The sequence below is a fragment of the Sciurus carolinensis genome, chromosome 18, assembly GCF_902686445.1.
Source record: "Sciurus carolinensis chromosome 18, mSciCar1.2, whole genome shotgun sequence".
Classification (NCBI taxonomy): Eukaryota; Metazoa; Chordata; class Mammalia; order Rodentia; family Sciuridae; genus Sciurus; species Sciurus carolinensis.
Window position 1 is genome coordinate 4,654,819 of NC_062230.1, and position 19,471 is coordinate 4,674,289.

General features: G+C 57.4%; 1 protein-coding gene across 7 annotated transcripts in view; it reads left to right on the plus strand.

Moving 5' to 3' along the window:
• LOC124970114 (general transcription factor II-I repeat domain-containing protein 2B-like) overlaps positions 1-18,023 on the plus strand; it is a 38,059-nt gene extending 20,036 nt beyond the window's left edge. For 4 of the 7 annotated variants that reach the window (XM_047533199.1, XM_047533200.1, XM_047533204.1 and 1 more), the window contains 13 exons: positions 1,257-1,382; positions 2,014-2,197; positions 2,348-2,376; positions 3,800-3,854; positions 4,126-4,169; positions 6,723-6,809; positions 7,555-7,620; positions 9,379-9,441; positions 11,045-11,122; positions 12,004-12,087; positions 13,209-13,392; positions 13,588-13,616; positions 15,864-18,023. In XM_047533199.1, coding sequence (XP_047389155.1) covers positions 1,257-1,382; positions 2,014-2,197; positions 2,348-2,376; positions 3,800-3,854; positions 4,126-4,169; positions 6,723-6,809; positions 7,555-7,620; positions 9,379-9,441; positions 11,045-11,122; positions 12,004-12,087; positions 13,209-13,392; positions 13,588-13,616; positions 15,864-17,431 — 2,597 coding nt within the window. In that variant the 3' untranslated portion in view covers positions 17,432-18,023. The remainder of the gene's footprint in view (positions 1-1,256; positions 1,383-2,013; positions 2,198-2,347; positions 2,377-3,799; positions 3,855-4,125; positions 4,170-6,722; positions 6,810-7,554; positions 7,621-9,378; positions 9,442-11,044; positions 11,123-12,003; positions 12,088-13,208; positions 13,393-13,587; positions 13,617-15,863) is intronic. The other 3 variants (XM_047533201.1, XM_047533202.1, XM_047533203.1) reach the window with 3 other exon arrangements.
• The last annotated feature ends 1,448 nt before the right edge of the window (positions 18,024-19,471 follow it).

Genomic DNA, 19,471 nt, shown 5'->3' on the forward strand with positions numbered 1-19,471 from the left:
ATCTCTGAAAAAAAAAAAAATGAAAATGTTTTTCATTTATTCCTTTTCCCCTTGTGCTTTGGTCGCCAGTGGTGTGGACGCTAGGGAGGGTGCCTGCACGCTGACCTCACTCCCTCGTGACCTCGCTCCCTCCCCAATTCGCTCCCATCTGACCTCGCTCCCCCCCCACCTTGCTTCCTTGACCTCACTCCCATCTGACCTCGCTCCCCCCCTGACCTCGCTCCCCCTGACCTCACTTCCCTGACCTCGCTGCCCCCTGACCTCACTCCCCCTGACCTCGCTCCCCCTGACCTCAATTCCCTGACCTCGCTCCCCCCCCACCTCGCTCCCCTGACCTCACTCCCCCTGACCTCGCTCCCCTTGACCTCACTCCCACCTGGCCTCTCCCCCCACCTTGCTCCCCCCTGACCTCACTCCCACCTGACCTTGCTCCCCCTGACCTCACTCCCACCTGACCTCGCTCCCCCTGACCTCACTCCCACCTGACCTCGCTCCCCCTGACCTCACTCCCCCTGACCTCACTCCCCCTGACCTCACTCCCCCTGACCTCACTCCCACCTGACCTCTCCCCCCACCTCGCTCCGCCCTGACCTCACTCCCACCTGACCTTGCTCCCCCTGACCTCACTCCCACCTAACCTCGCTCCCCCTGACCTCACTCCCACCTGACCTCTCCCCCCACCTCACTCCCACCTGACCTCTCCCCCCCCACCTCGCTCCCTCCTGACCTCACTCCCACCTGACCTCACTCCCCCTGACCTCACTCCCACCTGACCTCTCCCCCCCACCTCGCTCCCCCTGACCTCACTCCCCCTGACCTCGCTCCCCCTGACCTCACTCCCACCTGACCTCTCCCCCCACCTCACTCCCACCTGACCTCTCCCCCCACCTCACTCCCACCTGACCTCTCCCCCCCACCTCGCTCCCCCCCACCTCACTCCCACCTGACCTCTCCCCCCCACCTCGCTCCCTCCTGACCTCACTCCCACCTGACCTCACTCCCCCTGACCTCACTCCCACCTGACCTCTCCCCCCACCTCACTCCCATCTGACCTCTCCCCCCCACCTCGCTCCCCCTGACCTCACTCCCACTTGACCTCACTTCCACCTGATCTCGCTCCCCCTGACCTCACTCCCCCTGACCTCACTCCCCCTGACCTCACTCCCCTGACCTCACTCCCACCTGACCTCACTTCCACCTGACCTCACTCCCCCTGATCTCGCTCCCCCTGACCTCGCTCCTGTTCTCTGCCGCAGGCCTCGAGGAGGAGCTGAGCGAGGAGAAGCCCCCCTGCCCTGCCAACAGGACGCAGGCGCCCTCGCCCTCGGGAGAGGCAGAGGTTCTCCGGAAGGCGGTGGGGGACCACTTCTGCTCCTGCTACGGTAAGGCCTGCCTCAGGGGACCTCTGGTCGCCAAGGGATGGGATGGGACAGCCACCAGCAAGACTGCGCAGGGCCGCAGTGTCCTCCAGATGCTGGCCTCCGACCCAGCCCGCCCTGTGCTGGGCAGGCTTCCTCCCGGTGCCCCACAGAGCCCAGGGCCCGGCCGCCTGGGTGTGGAGATGTGCGGCGTGGGCTTAGGCCCCTGTTCTCCTGGCCATCTCCACCTCCCTGTGCGTCCCCTGGACCCCTGGAGTGTGGCTGAGCCGCGGGGCACGTGCCCAGCGTGGCAAGGCCCGGGCACAGTCCTCAGCATCGCAAAGAAAAAGAAGAGAAGACCTAGGAAGTCCCGTAGCTCTGCAGGTGCCCCTCCAGGTCAGCATGGCGACCAGGCCGGCCGCTGGGGCCACTTCTCCCTCTGGAGCCTCTGGGCGTTTCCAGCACCGGCCAGTGTCTGGCATCTGACTTCCGGATCCTCCAGTGGTGTCTCGGGGTCCCGGGCAGCAGCTCTCTGGGAGGGTCTCCGTGCCAGGGGGTCACCAGCCCCTGGCAACACCAGCACCACCGGAACCGCAGCCTCCGAGAGGGCGCAGGCCTGGGTGCAGCGTCCTCAGGCCGTCCCCCTTGCCTCTAGGGAAGGCCCTGGGGACCTCGGCCGGGGTGCCCGTCCCCTACGAGCACATGCTGCGCGACCCAGCGGCCGTGGCCGTGCGGGGCCTCCCGGAGGGACTCGCCTTCCAGCAGCCCGAGAGCTACGACCTGGCCACCCTCAGGTGGATCCTGAAGAACAAGGCGGGCATCTCCTTCGTCATAAACAGGTGACCCGCCCGCCCCTCCTCGGCCCGCAGAGACGCGCGGACAGCTGCGTGGCGATCGGCCGTCCAGCCCGCCCGTCGCCCTCGCGAGATGCCCGCGGCGCCCGCGCTCCTGCCTGCAGCTGTCAGTAACCGGTCTTGGTTTCCTTGCAGACCTTTCCTAGGTCCCGAGAGCCAGCCGGGTAAGTGGCGTGTCCCTCCGCTGCGCCGGGCACCGCTCCTTCCGCCTCTCCCCAGTAGGACGTGGGCTGGGCATATCTTGCTTCCTTCTCGGCCGGGCGGGTCAGGCGCCGTCTGGAGGGGACTGGACCCAGGGAGGGCTGGACCGGCTAGGAGAGCTGTGACTGGCCACAGGCGTGTGCCACGGGCGTCCCCACGTGGCCTGGCTTCAGGAGGGGATCTGGGCGCGCTCCCGTGCCTGTGACGCGGGCCCGGTGGGGCTGCAGAGCCCCAGGCGCACTGCTGGGCCCGGGTGAGAGGCTCTCCTGAGCCAAGGACGGTGTCTCTGGGGCCATGGTGCATCCCCCCTGCCCATGTTAGAGCAGGGCTGGAGGGGAGGGCGGTGACCCTGCGACCTGCATCCAGGTAACCCCGTCTCGCCCCAGGGCTCCAGTCTCACTGGGCAGCGGCTCAGTGCTTGGGGGGCTGGGCCAGTGGTCATCAGGTCATCATGTCACATGCACGGTGATCCCTTGGGTCTGGGAGGGATGGGCTCCAGGACCCTCTGCAAATGCAGGCTCTGCAGAAACTGGGTTCCCCCCCACGTGCCTGAGACCACCCTGGGTTGCCCTGGGTTGCCCTACCTGTGTGGGGGCTCTGCTGTCGGCCGTGCCCGCTTGTCTCGGGGACCGTGACACGAGTCTCGGCCTGTCTGCTGCAGACGTTCCTCAGGGGCCAAGTCTCGAGGAACCCATGGATCTCGAGAGCTGAATCATCTCCACAACCTCCATTTTCTTTCTTTTAAAATATTTTTTTAGCTGTAGGTGGACACAATGCCTTTATTTTATTTATTTATGTATATGTGGTGCTGAGACTCGAACCCAGGGCCGCACCGTTCCAGGCAAGCGCCCTGCCCCTGAGCCACAGCCAGCCCAGCACCACCAGTGTCATGAGGAGGCAGAGGCAGAGGGACGGTCAGCGTCTGTCCAAGGCTGCCCAGCAGGGGAGCGAGGCCAGCCCGCCTGCTCCTCACGCCCCAGAGCCCCTGCCCACGCCCATGCCCAGGACGCGAGGTCTGACTGAGGGGGCCTCGCGCCCGCCGCCACCCCTCAACACCCTGACTAGCGTCTCTCCCCGTTTGCTCTCAGCTGACAGAGGTCTCGTTAGTGTGCACTTCTGGTTTAGATGGATGCAGAGGCTTTATCGTTTTCTGCGGTGCCGGTGCCGGGGGTGGAGCCCAGGGCCCCCACCCCCACCCCCGTCCCCGTGCTGGGCCAGCTCCGCCCAGCCCAGCCCAGCCCAGCCCAGCTCCGCCCCGCCCGGCTCCGCCCAGCTCCGCCTGGCTCCGCCCAGCCCCGCCCAGCCCAGCCCAGCCGACGGAGCCCCCGAGGTCGGCCGCGGGTCCAGGTGCCCAGAGGAACCAGCCTGTCTTTCTTTCTCGCACAGGTGCTCACGGGATGGTAGCCGACGCCGAGGGAACAGCCCTGTCCCCAGGTGAAAGGTGAGGAGTAAAGAGCGTCCCCGTCGGCCACAGAGGGTGACACTCAGAGCACAACACCAAGGGCTGACGTGGCCACCTTCGTTTCGCACGGTTCTCGTCCAGCAGGCCGCTGGGAATTGCGAGACCGCCGGCGCTCGGCACCCTCAGTCTGTAGCCGGTCCCTGAGCACGTCAGCGGGGGCAGTCCTGGCAGGGGCTGGGGCACGGGCTCTGCAGGTCCGGGGCCGTGGCCGCCCCCACGGCCTGTCTTGACCGGGCCCTTCTCCTTGCAGCTGCGGTGCCATCAGCGTGAAAGCCGAACCCGTGGACGACGCGGGTACGTGCTTCAGAGTGAGGTTGGGCAGGTCACCCCGGGACCCCCTTCTGCTTTACTGTCAGAGGCCGGGCGGGACTGAGGCACCCGGTAGCCTTGACTGGGCCTCATTTGCACAATCCAGTGAGTGTCCCTCACCGGGAAAGCTCGGGACCACAGGAGTTTCGGATTTTGTTGGATTTTAGGGTATGTGTGCGTGAGAGAGATGGAGAGGGACCTCGTGGGACAGGAGCAAAGCCCAGAAACGACGGGCGCTCCGTCCTGTGAGCAGCTCCGTGTGTGGCGGAGGTGTCCTCAAACGCCTGTTTCCCGCGTGGCCCGTCCCATGACGGCGTGTGGAGCCTCCACCTGGGGCTGCTGTCAGCTCCCCCCAGGCTCAGGACTTGGGAGGTCGGGTTTTGGGATGCTCCGCCTGTGACCACGCGGGCATCTGGAAGGGAGCTGTGGGCCTGTCAGCACCACCCCAGTGTGGTCAGGGGACATGATGGGGGCAGCTCTCACCTGGTCGGTTTAGATGAAACCCGAGTGTTCGATGAGCGCCGCCCTGAGTGCTCCATTCACACGGGCAGGTCTTCGTGTCTGGATGGGTCTTACCTTGCCGCTCCCGCCTGGCACTTCTAAGTGTTCTGCGGTTTAGGTGCGTTCCTGTGTCAGTGCACGGTGCAAAGCCCCTTCTGATGGACCAGGAGAGGCCCCCCGCCTCGCCCCACTCCTCAGGAAAAGGAAGCCAAGCCAGGCGCAGCAGCTCAGGAGGCTGAGGCAGGAGGATCACGAGTTCAAAGCCAGCCTCAGCAAAGCGAGGCCCTAAGCAACTCAGGGAGACCCTGTCTCAAAATAAAATACAGAAAGAGGCTGGGGTGTGGCTCGGTGGTGAAGCGCCCCTGAGTTCAACCCCCAGTACCAAAAAAAGGAGGAGGAGGAGAAGGAGGAGGAGAAAAGAGAGAAAGCAGGAGAATGCAGAGCTCAGCGGGAGTAAAGGAGGTCAGAGGCCAGCCTCCCCCAGGGGTGCAGGTGTGCCTCAAGCTCAGCCGCCGTCCCCGGGAGGGACACAGGGAACGGCATCCCTGGCCTGACGCCCCCCATCGTCAAGCGTCCTTCCTCCGTGAGTGGGGCCCTCACCCTCATGTCCCCGTCCACACGCAGCCTGGACTCCGCTCCCTCTTCACCTGAGTCTGGAGCAGGTGCGTCCCCCCGGGGTCACAAAACGTTTGCTGGAGATACTCGATTCCTAAGAAGAAGGGGTCCGTTCTGGTGCACGGTTCTGAAGATTTGGGTTCACAATCGTCGGCCTTGGCAGGGCGACTGTCCCAGGGCGTGACGGGGAAACCGCTGGTCTCCCGGCAGGACAGTGGAGCACAGGCCGCCCCCAGGGCACCCCGGGCCCTACAGACCCCCAGCCGGCCCTGCTCCAGGCCCACCACCTCCAGGGGCTCCCCGGGGCCACGCCTTGACGCCTGGGCTTTGGAGGACCCTGGAGACCCAGACCACAGCCGTGGCTCTGGTGGAACCAGTGGGGACGCAGGACAAAGGCAGAAGGCAGCCAGCCGACCTCCCGGCCACACGGCCTCCAGGGCGGTCACAGAGAATAGCCCCAGCACAGACTCCCCGAGAACCGGAGGAGACAGAGGGGCCGCGGGGCCTTGTCGGGTCCCCAGGCCCTGAGGGACCCTGGCCCACCTCTGCTGCCACCTCCCTCCCCACCTGCCTGGACGTGGGCCTCTCTTTGGAGACGCGCTTCCATTGAACAGAAACCTGTTCCCTGTTAATATCTAGAACTTTCCACCGTGGGTTCCGTGGGGCAGCGAGTCGGCCCGGGCCCGCAGGCTGCTGAGAGCCGGCCACCCGTCAGTCTTTCCTCCTGTTTGTGCCGGGGCATCGACAGCTCCCATCGGGAACCGCCCTCCCCGCCTCCTCTCTCGCTTTGACAGAGACTGAGGGGAACTCGGTTCTGTCAGCATCTCACAATTGTGACGGTCACATCGGGTCTCAGGTTCCTGGTTAATTAAAAAGGAATTCTTGACAGCACAGCTAGTTTATCAGCTGCTTTTATTAGAATTGTTAGTGTGGAATCAACTTGGAACTTACATGCTTAAATGAAAGTTTGTTATAAAATATTGCAAATACTGTGCACGTTTGAAATGAAAGAGAATTCAGACCAGGGGTTGGGGAGAGAGGAAATACCTTTCTCATCACTAGTTTCATGGCTGAAGCATCAGTCACAAAAGACAGATTAACAAGGGAAAAGCACACCCATTTTCTCAGCGTGTTGTCATGACTTAGGAGCCTTCAAAAATGAAGACCCAGCGGATTATACTGTGTGCGTGCCCAAGGATTTATGTTTTTTGATATTTTTTAGTTGTCAATGGATATTTATTTACTTATATGTGGTGCTGAGGATTGAACCCAGTGCCACACCCCAGCCCACAAGTGTTTAATGGTGAGTCTCACTACAGTGTGTAGTTACAATGTGGCAATAAAATCTAAAAAAAAAAAAAAAAAAAAAAAAAAGATAGCTTTGACCTCCACCTAATTTTGTGACTTCTGTCGCATTCAAAGGGATTTCACTGCAGGCAGAAGCTGTGTCAATCAAGAAGGAATCGGAGGATGCGGAGGATCCCAGTTACGGTCAATATCACATGCAAGGTATTGCTGCTTCGGGACTGTTTGCTTCTGCAGATGGTCTTCGTGATGCGAAATCACCATTGCCTCCCATCTGAAAGGCAGGCAGAGAGGAATAAAGATCCATGTTCGTTGACCCAGGATCCAGCATGCTGCTGTGCAGGGTAGATGAACTTAGTTAAAAGATAGGGTGAGCCAGGAGCTGCAGCACATGCCTATAATCCCAGTCGCTCAGGAGGCTGAGGCAGGAGGATCACGAGTTCAAAGCCAGCCTCAGCAACTTGGTGAGGTCCTGAGCAACTCAGTGAGACCCTGTCTCAAAATCAAATATAAAAAGGGCTGGGGATGTGGCTCAGTGCTTAAGTGGCCCTGGGTTCAATCCCCAGTACCAAAAAGGAGACAGGTCTGATCTCACCTAAATCCATAAGGCAGCGGTATTCCGGGCGTATTTCACTTGATGTTAGGAAATATTCTTTTGTGTATTCCAAAATACTTCCCACTTAGCCGCTTAATCCACTCTCTTATTTTTTGGTACTGGGGACTGAACCCCAGGACACTTTACCACTGAGCCACATCCCCAGCCCTTTCTATTTCTTAGTTTGGAGACAAGTGTCTCACGAAGTTTGTTGAGGCTGGCCTCAGACTTGCCATCCTCCTGCCTCAGCCTCCTGCATCCTGGGGTGACCGGTGTGTGCCCCTGTCTGGCTCCCATCCTCTGTTTAAGTCTGTGTCTCCTCCTTGGTCACCGTCTGCTTTTTTCTCCTTTCAGAAAGCCACTGTCCTTCCACAGGCAGTGAAGATACGGAGATGGACTCACCAATGGAAGGTCAGGAAGGTGAAGCATTTTCTGCTTTTTAGAGTCCGCGGTATTCACGACCAGCGCGCTGGCTCTTTCATTCCCGTCAGCACCCTTGTTCCAGGTGGCCGTTGGGTTCACCCCGACCGCGTCCTGCGTGCGGGGCATCCATCTCTCCTCCCGCCTGCCCACTCCCTTCCCTGCTCAGCTTCCTTCGCGGCCCTGTTTCCATTGCTTCCTCTCCTCGTCCACCGGGTGACGGCCCCTCTGTTTGGGCTGAGTTCTCATCCGTCCTTCTGCTGCCCGTTCCCGGCCCACCCGCCTCCTTCCAGCCCTGTCTTCCCTGTGTCTCGGCCACACCTGGGCCTCCTCCCGCTGCCTTGCTTGGCTCCCACCCGAGAGGGACGCCGCCCCTGCCTTGGATCCTCGCCTCGGCTCCGGCCGTTCCTGGGCCACCGCCGGCCAGCCGAGCCTCCTCCGCCCCTGGGCCCAGCAGCCCCGTCTGCCAGTGACTGTGGCAGCCTTGTAACCACCCGGCACTTGCCTCTGCCCTCGGCCGCCGTGACCCTGGGCAGCGTCCAGGCTGCTTCTGGGTTTCTCTGGGCAAGAGTCCCACAGACTAGGGGTGGGCGCGCGGCCAGAGGCTCCACCTGGGGGAGGTCAGGACCGGCTCCTTTCAGCAGGACTGGCCGCAGGCCGTACCCGTCCCTTGGCGACAGACAGGTCAGCACCCAGCGGGACCGCTGTGGGTCGGGGCTGTGACACAGGCAGGCGAGCCGTCCCCTCGGGACGTGGGTGAAGGCCTGGGCCTCTCTGTGCTGATTTCTTTCTTTTGTCTTTTTTGTGGTGCTGGGATCCAACCCAGGGTCCCCGCATGCAGGGCAAGAGCTCTGCCACTGAGCTTCGTCCCAGCCCTTTCCACGCTGTGTGTGTAGCTTCTTGTGATTCTGTGACATTTTTTTGTACTGGGGACTGACCCCAGGGGTGCTTTCCCACTGAGCACATCCCCAGCCCTTTTTATTTTTAATATTGAGAGGTGGGGGTCTCACTAAGTTGCTGAGGTTGGCCTTCAACATGTGATCCTCCTGCCTCAGCCTCCCAAGTTGCTGGGGGTTTTGTAACCATTTTGAAATAAAAAAATAAAAGGAAAAAGCCCAAACTGATTCAGTTCTACTGTGAACGGACTTCCCAAGGTACTGGGCCAGTAACCATCTCTCCAGAACGGGAGTCTCAAAGCCCACATCCCGTGAAGGAACTCTGACCCGCGGAACATCAGCCCCCACTGACCCCTCTCGCGCTGGCTCTTCCTTCCAAACACTTCCTAACCACTTAAAGTGGAAGGGAGCAGCGCCGCCATGGCCTCTGACAAAGTGGATACGACAGTGGAGCCGAGGGGGGAGCCGGAGAGGACAGCACGATGACCCTTGAGGACATGATGCCTGGGAACTGCCCCAGGGTCACGGGCGGGACGGGAGGGGGCAGCCCTCCAAAGCCCACGCTGGCCTCGTCCTGGTAGCTGCGTCTGACGCCCAGGACGCTCTGCGCCAAGCCCACTGCCCTGCGTGGAGGACTCGGCGTCCCTGCTCGTGGGGACGTGTGAGCGTCCTGCACGTCCCCTTGCCCCTGTCAGAGCAGCCCCTCTGAAGCCCGCCCCTCACACAGCGGCCTTTCCCGGTCATCAGGACGCAGGGAGGTCTTTGAGGTGCCCGGGAAGCCCCCGCTGGCCAGGCTGCGGGCCATCGGAAGGCCAGGAAGTCCCTAAATCAGGAATGTCACTTTAGAAATTTTCTTTTCAAGAGTCCACCTGGCCGGCCTGTGCGGACACAAACAGGGACCCTAAGGGCGACGTGAAGGTGGAAGGTGAGCCGCCGAGCCCGGTCCCGTCCCCTCGCGCGTGTGGTCTCCTCCTGTCCAAGAGGGTCCACAGGGAGGGAGGGGGACGCTGAGACGGGCAGGTGCGGGCCAGCTGTGCTGGCTGCCCGGGGACAGCAGTCAGGCCATGCGCCTTGGCACTGGCCCTGGACGGGGAGGCAGGCCGGAGGGCGGGTGGCGTGTGCCGGGTCGGCGTCGGAGGGGCCAGGAGGCTGCCTCCCCGGGCAGGCGGCAGCCCCCTGCAGGTGCCCGCCGTGCGGACGGCTGTGCCCGCTCCTTGCGCCTGGCATCTGCGGGCCGGCTTCCGTCACGGCAGGGGGCCCCGACCCGACCCTCCTGAGACCCATGATGCCTTGAGGTCTGCCGCCCTCGCCCTTTCCTCACCCGAGGAGGACGCGTCCCCAGGAAGCAGGGGCCCTGTGCCCCTGCCGAGCCCCCAAGGCCTCCAGCCAGGTTCTCAGTCTAAATCTCCCTACCCTAGGTTTCCCGTGTGAGTGTAGCTGTGCAGTGTGTCTGTCTGCTGTCACTTAATGTCCTCAGGGCTCGTCCCCCTGGTACCCTGTGTCCAGACTTCCTCCCTCCTGTTTTGTTTTACTTTATTCCTTTTTAAGGCTGAATAATATTCCACTGTGGGGATGAATCACAGTTGGTCCACACACCTTTTGACATGGGTATTTCCTTAACGTAGTTTTAAGAATGTAAGGAAAAAATTGAATGTTAGAATCCAAGTCCTGCACTTATTTATTTATTCATCATTTTTCATTTCTTTGCAGTTGTTGGGGATGGAACCCAGGACCTTGAACTTGCTAAGCAAGGCCCTACCACTGAGCCATGTCTCAGCTCCCAAACCTGATTTAAATGGTGGCCCATAGGAACTATCCCTCAAGGCAGCCTGTGTGTTGCACTGTGGCCTTTGGGGGCATCACAGCTGTGTAGCGAACCCAGGCCTGAGCATCCTACAGTTCTAGATCAGCCATGAGTTATTTGCTAGCTAACTCAGCCCCTGCTGGGCACGCGTCTTGCAGAGGGCTGAAGCCCTGGGAAGTTCCTTGTAGGTGCTCTGGCCCTTTGCCTGACAAGGGCTATTCTGATAACCCGGGGACTATGAGCCACGAGGAGTTGTGAACCAGCCTCAAAGGCAGGTGAACTGTTGGCTCAAAAAGAATCCTGTCGACATAAAGTGAGAGTTTTAGGGAGTCGCAGCATGGATCATTGAGGAAAGGTGTCCGCAGTCATTTGAAAGGTTAGGGTTGTTATTGGATTAACTGCCAACTTTTATGCACTCTTTATACTTGGATTTGGGCAATTTTAAAAGCAACATTGTAGCCAGGTGCAGTGGCACACACCTGTAATCCCAGCAACTCAGGAGGCTGAGGCAGGAGGATTGTGAGTCCAAGGCCAGCCTTAGCAAGACCCTGTCTCAAAATAAAAATAAAAGGGCCTTGGGTGTAGCTCAGTGGTAGATTTCAGTCCCCGTTACCACCCACACAAAAATCGAGTTTGGACTTCTGATCGAAGCAACACTTTCATATTTTTGGAGGAGAGATGGCATTGTTTTCTGTGAAGTCTAAACTTCAATTTCTGTTTTAAGGAAACGCAAATTCATCCAGTATTACAAATTCTGCAGCTGGTGTTGAAGATCTTAAGATTGTGCAGGTGACAATTCCAGGTAGAGACATTTATTTAACTTTATCATAATTTGTATCGTATCTTCTGTTCTGTCCTAACTGCTTTATGACACAGGTTAGTCTTTTGGAGCTGTTGATTTTTGCTTATTAGTTCACCCTGACAACTGTGGAATGACAGTTCAGGAACGTAGAATCCGCTGCAGGTTGCCACACACCAAGTGAGCACACGTTATCATGGTTAGTGAGACTGTAGCCTCTCCCAGCCAAGCCCAGGTATCACCTGGAAAATCCATTCTCAGGACAGGGACTTTAAGGACCAGCTGTCATTGAACTGGAATTGGCCAAAGAAGTGGAATTGTTTTACTGCCCATCATTAGTAATCTTCTGTTCTAAATGTGTTGTAAGATAAATCTGGAAAATACCAAAGACTCTAATAACAGCTCCTCTAGGGTGGGAAACTGAGAACTGAGGAAGGGATTCCTATATGTTATTTTATGCCTCTTGAAATTTAAACTATGCGATTGTTTTAGTTATTCAAAATCAAATAGAATGAAATGTTATAATACTGAGAAATAGTCTCTTCTAGTCCTACTATCTCTTTTTCTTGTTGTATTGCTTTGGCTACAATTTCTATTACTTAAGATTTCTATTACTGAAGAGTGGTGTTGAAAGCCCACATCCTTGTCTTGTGTGACATTGAAAATATTCCCTAAAAGTAGTATGGAGTATGTTTACACAGGACTATAGTCTGGGAAATTCTCTGTTGTCTCTAATGGCTTTATTTACAAATTTCCAAAATGTTTGATTAGTGGTGAAAGAAACTGAACACTAAATCAGTTCAAGTGCTAACAGGCATTTTCTTGGCAGTTTTCTTGGGGAAAAATACATTACTAACCCTGGCTTGTTTCTTAATTATTTTTAGATAATGAGAAGGAAAAATTATCAAGCATTGAAAAGACCAAACAGTTACGAGAACAAGTCAACGACCTCTTTAGCCGAAAATTTGGTAAGTATTCATATCAACAATTTCTGTGCTTGAATACTTCTCTTTAAAAGAATGTCTTATGAGAAATCAATCTTTCTGTGAAAAAGCTATGATCAAATTAGTGTTCTTTTTTTTTTAAAGGAGATGATGATTAATTTTGACTCAGTTGTCCCTTGTTAGCCACAGGGGAATGGTTTCAGGATTCCCCAAGAATAACAAACCAAGTATGCTGAAGGACTTATATAAAATGATGTAATATTTGCGTATATCTTTCACACATCCTCCCATATACTTTAAGTCATCTCTAGATGATCACAATATCGAATACATTATAAAACCTGGGTAAATAGTTGTTGCACTATATTGTTTAGCGAATAGTTACAAGAAAATAGAATCTGTCCATATTCAATCTTGATACAACCATCATAGACTTAACTGCATTTTGTTTGTTCTGATACTAGGGATTGCATCTAAGGGCATTTTACCATGAGCTATACTGCCAGTTCTTCTTCTATTTTTTTTTTTTTAATACAGTCACAAACTCCAAGGTGAACTTTATTTATTTTTCTTTTTTTATTAATTTTTTTTTTATTTTTACAGACTGCATTTTGATTCATTGTACACACATGGGGTATGACTTTTCATTTCTACGGTTGTACATGATGTAGATTCACACCATTCATGTAATCTTTTTTTGTCATGGATGGTGGTATTTTCTTGTGCTGGGAATTGAGGACAGGGACCTTTGCACATTTTACACCAAGCTATATCCCAGCCTGGGTGTATTTTCACCAAGGAGCTTTGACATGTACCACTGGAAAATAAAGTAGCAATAGCTGATCACCAAGGAGGATGAGTTTTAAACCCTGACATTAAAGATAAAGGATGGTGTGCCGGGCACCGTGATGCACGCCTGTAATCCCAGCAACAGGAGAGGCTGAGGCAGGAGGATTGCACGTTGGAGGCCAGCCTCAGCAATTTAGACCCTTTCTAAAAAATAATAAGAAGGACGGGGGTGCAGCTCAGTGTTGGAGCGCCCCTGTGTTCAGTCCCCAGTACCCACCCACTCCCATCCCCCAGAAAGGTGGGACGTGGTTTGGGAAGAGTGAGGCCCCTCCGGTCTTACGGTGGTCTTGTCACAGGTGAAGCCATCGGCGTGGACTTCCCTGTGAAAGTTCCCTACAGGAAGATCACCTTCAACCCAGGCTGCGTGGTCATCGACGGCATGCCCCCGGGCGTGGTGTTCAAAGCCCCCGGGTACCTGGAGATCAGCTCCATGAGGCGGATCCTGGAGGCCGCAGACTTTATCAAATTCACAGTCATTAGGTGGGCGGGGCCCCGCTGGGCAGGGGACCGCGGGGTTGCAGGGGCAGCCCGGAGCGCTGGGGTGGGCCAGGCCAGCACTTTGCCACCTGCTCGGCGTCCCGTCGGGCTGCGCCCTGCGTGCTGGCCCTGGGCAGGGGCGGGAGGGGCCCCGCGCTCCGGCCGCCCCTCACCGCCAGCCTCCCTCTCTCTCTCCAGACCGCTGCCCGGGCTCGAGCTCAGTAATGGTGAGTGTCTGCGCGGAGGAGGGGCGGGGGCACTGGGCGGGGTCTCTGCTTGGCTGCCCGGCAGCCTGGGGTCCACATCGGTCGTGCCTCCTGGCGCGGCCCCTGGAGCGCTGCTCCCTCCTTTGCTGCGCATCTACCCTGCGGGCCGGCGATCGCCCCGCTGAGCCAGGCCACCCGGCGCGACCTCTGGTGCTCCAGCAGGGACGGCCTCGCGCAGGGGCTGCCTGCCCGTCCACGGCCAAGATGGACCCCTGTCCCGACAGCACCGCGGGCTGCTCTGCGGGGTGTCTTTTACTTGCCCCTGTTCCAGGGATGGCGCTCGGGGCCTCCTTGCTGGACAAGGGCCAGCGCCACGGAGCCGCACCCCCGCCCGGCTTGCTAAATTTTTTTTAAGGTACCAGAGATTGAACCCAGGGACCCTCGACCCTGAGCCCCACCCCAGCCCTCTTTCTATTTTGTTTAGAGACAGGGTCTCACTGAGTTGCTTAGGGCCTCGCCATTGCTGAGGCCGACTCCAAACTCACCATCCTCCTGCCTCAACCGTTGGAATACAGGCCTGCGCCACCGGCCCTGCACTAAATATTTTAAGGTCCCCTGTAACCCTGGCAAGGAAGTCAGTGACCTATAGGGTGATCAAGCAGGAGATGTAGGGAGGCTCTTAAGATTTCGAGCCCCCGGGAGCCTCCTGATTTACATTTCCACAGTCAGAGCATGTGTTTAAATGTTCCTACTCCTTAAGGTCTTCTGGCTGCCCGGTGACCGCCCAGCTTTACTGAGGACCATTTACACACCATCCAGTCAACTCGCGGTGGCTCAGTGGCCGAGCACCTGCCCAGCCTGTGCTGGGCCCTGGCTCCCGTCCCCAGCTCCACCCCCCAAAAAATTTGCTCATGTTAAATGAGTTCACTGCAGTTTAGCAGCTTCAGAGGCGGGCGCTGTCACCTTGGTCACCTTCAGAGTGGACAGCTCTCACCGCATCTCACATCAGGACAACCCCACCACCCAGAACACCCGCCCACCCCTTCCCGTCCTGTCTTCTCCCCTCCCAGCCCCCATCCCCCACCGCTTGCCTGTGCCTCTAACTTGCACTCTCTGCAAGCGCCTTGCTCACCTGCCCTAGCCGGGCTCCGGGATTTAAACACTGACCCACACGGAGCACAGGTACTACACAAGCCCCTCGGGTCTACGACGGTACCTGCGTCCTCTGGTAAATCACCTGCCTTCTGCACTTGTTCCTGCCTCTGTTAGATCAGAGTTCTCTTGGGGCTCAGCTGAGAAAGCATATGTTAAAATGTAAACGGGCAGGCTCAGTGGCACATGCCTCTGATGCCAGCTACTTGGGAGGCTGTGGCAGGAGGATCACAAGTCCAAGGCCAGCCTCAGCAATTTAGCAAGACTTTGTATTAAAAGAAAAATAAAAAATCAGCCAGATGTGGTGGGGCACACCTATAATCCCAGCAATTTGGGAGACCGAGGCAGGAGGATTGCAAATTTGAGGCCAGCCTTAGCAATTTAGCAAGACCCTGTCTCAAAATAAAAAGAACTGGAGATGCAGCTCAATGGTAACTCATCCCTGGGTTCAATCCCAACACCACAGACACACACACACACACACAAACACACACAATGAAAATGTAGACATAACACTCAAATTAATCCTGTTTAAAGCAGATGTAGCAAACACAGCTATATTCAGAACTTCAGCAAAGAATTTTTTGCGTGGAGCTGGGGAGTGAACCTGGGCCTGGTGGTGCCAAGCCTGCCCTCTACCAGAGCTACCCCAGCTCCCAAAGCTGGCTTCTGTCTGGCCCATTTACTTTTTTTTTTTTTTTTTTTTTTTTTTGATTTGCTGATGGACTGCTTGACTTTATATTATTTGTTTACTTTCATGTGATGCTGAGGATCATGCGAGGCAGCTGTGCCCCTGAACCCCAGCCCCCACCTACCTTTTAAAAATGGAAATTAGCGCGGAGTGCGCATACGCGCACACACACACACACACCACACACACAAACACACACACACACACACACACACACACACACACACGAGTTTCACAGAAACCCGCCCCCAGGTTTTCTTAAGAGACGTGAGGAGGCTCCGGCTGGCGCAGCGGCATCCACTCTGGCTGCTCGCGGCCCTCCGCAGGGGCGTGACCTCCGGGTCAGCGCCCGCCCACCGGGCCACGTTGCCCTCGTTGGTGATCCTGCCGTTTTGCTGTTTGTTTCCACTTTTGTCCGTCAAAAGTGGGGAAGCGGAAGATCGACCAGGAGGGCCGCGTGTTTCAAGAGAAGTGGGAGCGGGCCTACTTCTTCGTGGAGGAGCAGAACATCCCCACGTGCCTGATCTGCAAGCAGAGCATGTCGGTGTCCAAGGAGTACAACCTGCGGCGCCACTACCAGACCAACCACAGCAAGCACTACGACCAGTACACGGCGCACGTGCGCGACGAGAAGCTGCGCGAGCTCAAGCGGGGGCTGCGCAGGTACCTGCTGGGTTCGGCCGAGCCCGGGCCGCCCGCCGGCGCCGCGGAGCCGCCCGCCGAGGACCTGGCCGGCGGCCTGTGGCAGAAGCTCCGCGAGAAGCTGCGCTCGCTGGTGGCCTACTCCATGGCGGTGGACGAGATCACGGACATCAACAACACCCCGCAGCTGGCCCTCTTCATCCGCGGCGTCGACGACAACTTTGACGTGTCCGAGGAGCTGCTGGACACGGTGCCCGTGACAGGCACCAGGTCGGGACACGAGGTGTTCTCGCGCGTGGAGAAGAGTCTGAGGAAGTTCAACATCGACTGGTCCAAGCTGGTGAGCGTGGCCTCCACCGGCACCCCCGCCATGGTGGACGCCAACCACGGACTGGTCACCAAACTGAAATCCAAGGTGGCCATGGCCTGCAAGGGCGCCGATCTGAAATCCCTTTGTTGCATTATTCACCCAGAGTCCGTCTGCGCGCAGAAGCTGCAGATGGAGCACGTCATGGCGGTGGTGGTGACCTCGGTGAACTGGATATGCTCGCGGGGCCTGAACCGCAGCGAGTTCACCACGCTGCTCTACGAGCTGGACAGCCAGTACGGCAGCCTCCTCTACCACACCGAGATCAAGTGGCTGAGCCGCGGGCTGGTGCTGAAGCGGTTCTTCGACTCCTTGGAGGAAATCGCCTCCTTCATGTCCTCCCGGGGAAAACCCGTGCCCGAGCTCAGCTCGCCGGCCTGGATCAGAGACCTGGCCTTCCTGGTGGACGTGACCACGCACCTGAACGCGCTGGACAGCTCTCTCCAGGGCCATTCGCAGATGGTCACGCAGATGTACGACCTGATCCGGGCCTTCCTGGCCAAGCTGTGCCTCTGGGAGACGCACCTGGCCAGGAACAACCTGGCCCACTTCCCCACGCTGAGGTCGGTGTCCGCAGACGGCAAGGACGGCCTCCGCTACGTCCCCAGGATCGCGCAGCTGAAGGCCGAGTTCCAGGGCCGGCTGTCGGACTTCGAGCGCTGCGAGAGCGAGCTCAGCCTCTTCAGCCGCCCCTTCTCGGCCGCCATCGACAGCGTGCGCGAGGAGCTGCAGATGGAGGTCATCGACCTGCAGTGCAACAGCGCGCTCAAGGGCAAGTTCGACAAGGTGGGCGTCCCCGAGTTCTGCCGGCACCTCCGCAGCGGCTACCCCAGGTTCCGCAGCCACTGCGCCAGGGTCCTCTCCATGTTCGGCAGCACCTACATCTGCGAACAGCTCTTCTCCATCATGAAGCTGAGCAAGACCAAACCCTGCCCCCCGCTCAGGGGCGCGCCCTGGGACCCTGTGCTGCACGTGGCCTCCTGATGGAGCCCCGCGGAAGAGGAGGAAGCCAACAGCCGCGTATTTTGGTTATTCCGGGTTTTTTGGATTTCCCCACACACACTCTGAAATGGAAACGTACTTTGCAGCATCAGACCCGTTTATACGGCCTTTCATGCGTCCCCGTAGTTCAGTAAAAGCCAACAACGGTTTACTGTATTGTGTTGGGTGACTCGTCCTGAGCCTGGCCTGCTTCCCTCACTTGCCTGAGCCCGGCCCAGGCACTGTGGTTGGAGTGAGCAGGCAGAGAGTGCGGGACCTGGCTGAGGCTAGTAGGCACCCGCGGTCATCCTGCCCGCCTGCCTGCCGTCCCACGTGGCCTGCCGAGTGTCCCCAGCCTCAGAAGAACCTGCTGGAGAAACAACCACAGAATCCTGTATGGTCTGTCTCCGCCTGAAGCAAGAAAAGTCAGGCTTAAAATGGAAAATCTCCAAACAAGTAACACCTGATATAAAGGACAAAATAAGTTGAGGTTTGGAGGGTGTCGTTTTTTAAAAAAGAAAAAAGAACTTTATTTTTAAATGATTTCAAATTTATGGAAACGTTTTAAAAATAAAACTAGTATGCATACTCCTCAGCCAGGGTTCCACAGTGAACCTCTTACCTGGTTTCCCGTTCCTTCTCTCCTTCCCTCTCACCCACAACCAGTGCCTGTAAGCAAGGATCAGTGGATCTAGGGTGCGCACAAACACACATTTTTTACTAAGCCATTCGAGAGAAAGTCACATACATCATTTACCCCTAAATATTTCAAGGAATATTTTCTAAAAATAACAGGAGTCCACTTACATGACCGTAACTTGGAGACCAAGTTCGGTCATTGAACCCTGGTGTGGTGTTTTAATCCAGTTCGCCTTCCGGGTTCCTCTGTTACCCAAAGATGCCCCTTCCTTGCCAGCACCTTCCTCCTGGAGTGGACATCTGAAGTCAGGTAGGTCCTTCGTCTCTGTTCATCACTGGACTTAGTGACCCCAAACTCAGAACTCTCCAGATTAGGAGGAGTTCACCTGCGTAAGCGGAAGGCCCCAGCCATGGCCTGCCTCGGGAAGCGTGAAAGGCGGGCTTTGACAGAAGACAGTGCAGTGGGGACAGCACCCTCCACGCTGCCCTGGCAGTGGAACCCAGTGCCTGTCCTCAGGTGATCCCACCTGGGCACTTGCTGTCTCAGGACAGCTGATAGCTGGCGTGGCTGGGTCTGCAGGCCCAGAGGCTGACTTCCTGGGGCCTTCCCAGGAAGGACTGGTCTCTACCGGGGCCCAGGGGAGGCCCAGCTTCTGGTGCAGCAGAGCAGATGTTAACACTGGACCAGGGTGTGGGCCTGGGGCAGGAAAAGGTCGACCAGCGCTCATTGTATAGCCGGGCAGGAGGCCGAGAGTGGCTGAACAGCTTGCCGAGGTCACACGGCCCTCATGAGAATTGTCAGGATTCAAACCCAGGTCCGTGTGAGTCCAGAGTCTGATTATGTCCTTCATTTCCAAGCAGCCACTGAGCCAGACATGGAGACCCAGCAAATGTCTGTCCTTCAGCCTCTGAGCTCCTTGTCATCTGTGTGGCTCTCTGGTAGTGAGCCCATCAGGAGACAAGGAGGGAACAGGAAGGCTCAGCCCAGAATGTCTTGTACAGACCCATCAAGGGCCCCCCCCCACTGTCAATCAACCCCAAGGCCCTGATTCCTCTTTACCCTGGAATGAGCTGGGACTAGGCTGGTTTGGGGTACAGGGGCTGTTGGTCAGCGGTGTCACTAAACCAAGATGGAGGAAGCCCTTGAAGGAGAGGGCGTGTCTCCAGTGGGCGCATTGGAGTGGGGGGACCCAGATTTGGTCGTCTCTCAGTTCCCAGGCTGACACGTGCTGCCTGTTTTGAAGCCCTGCCCTCCCATCCCAGGATGGGCAGAGAAAAGAGCCAGTCACTCCTCCAACACGGAGTTCACAACACCCCAGAACTCGGGGCTGCAGAGGACCACAGAGGCCAGGCCTGCCTCCCCAGCGTCCCCAGCCAGGCACCACAAGGCCTGACTCGCCTACC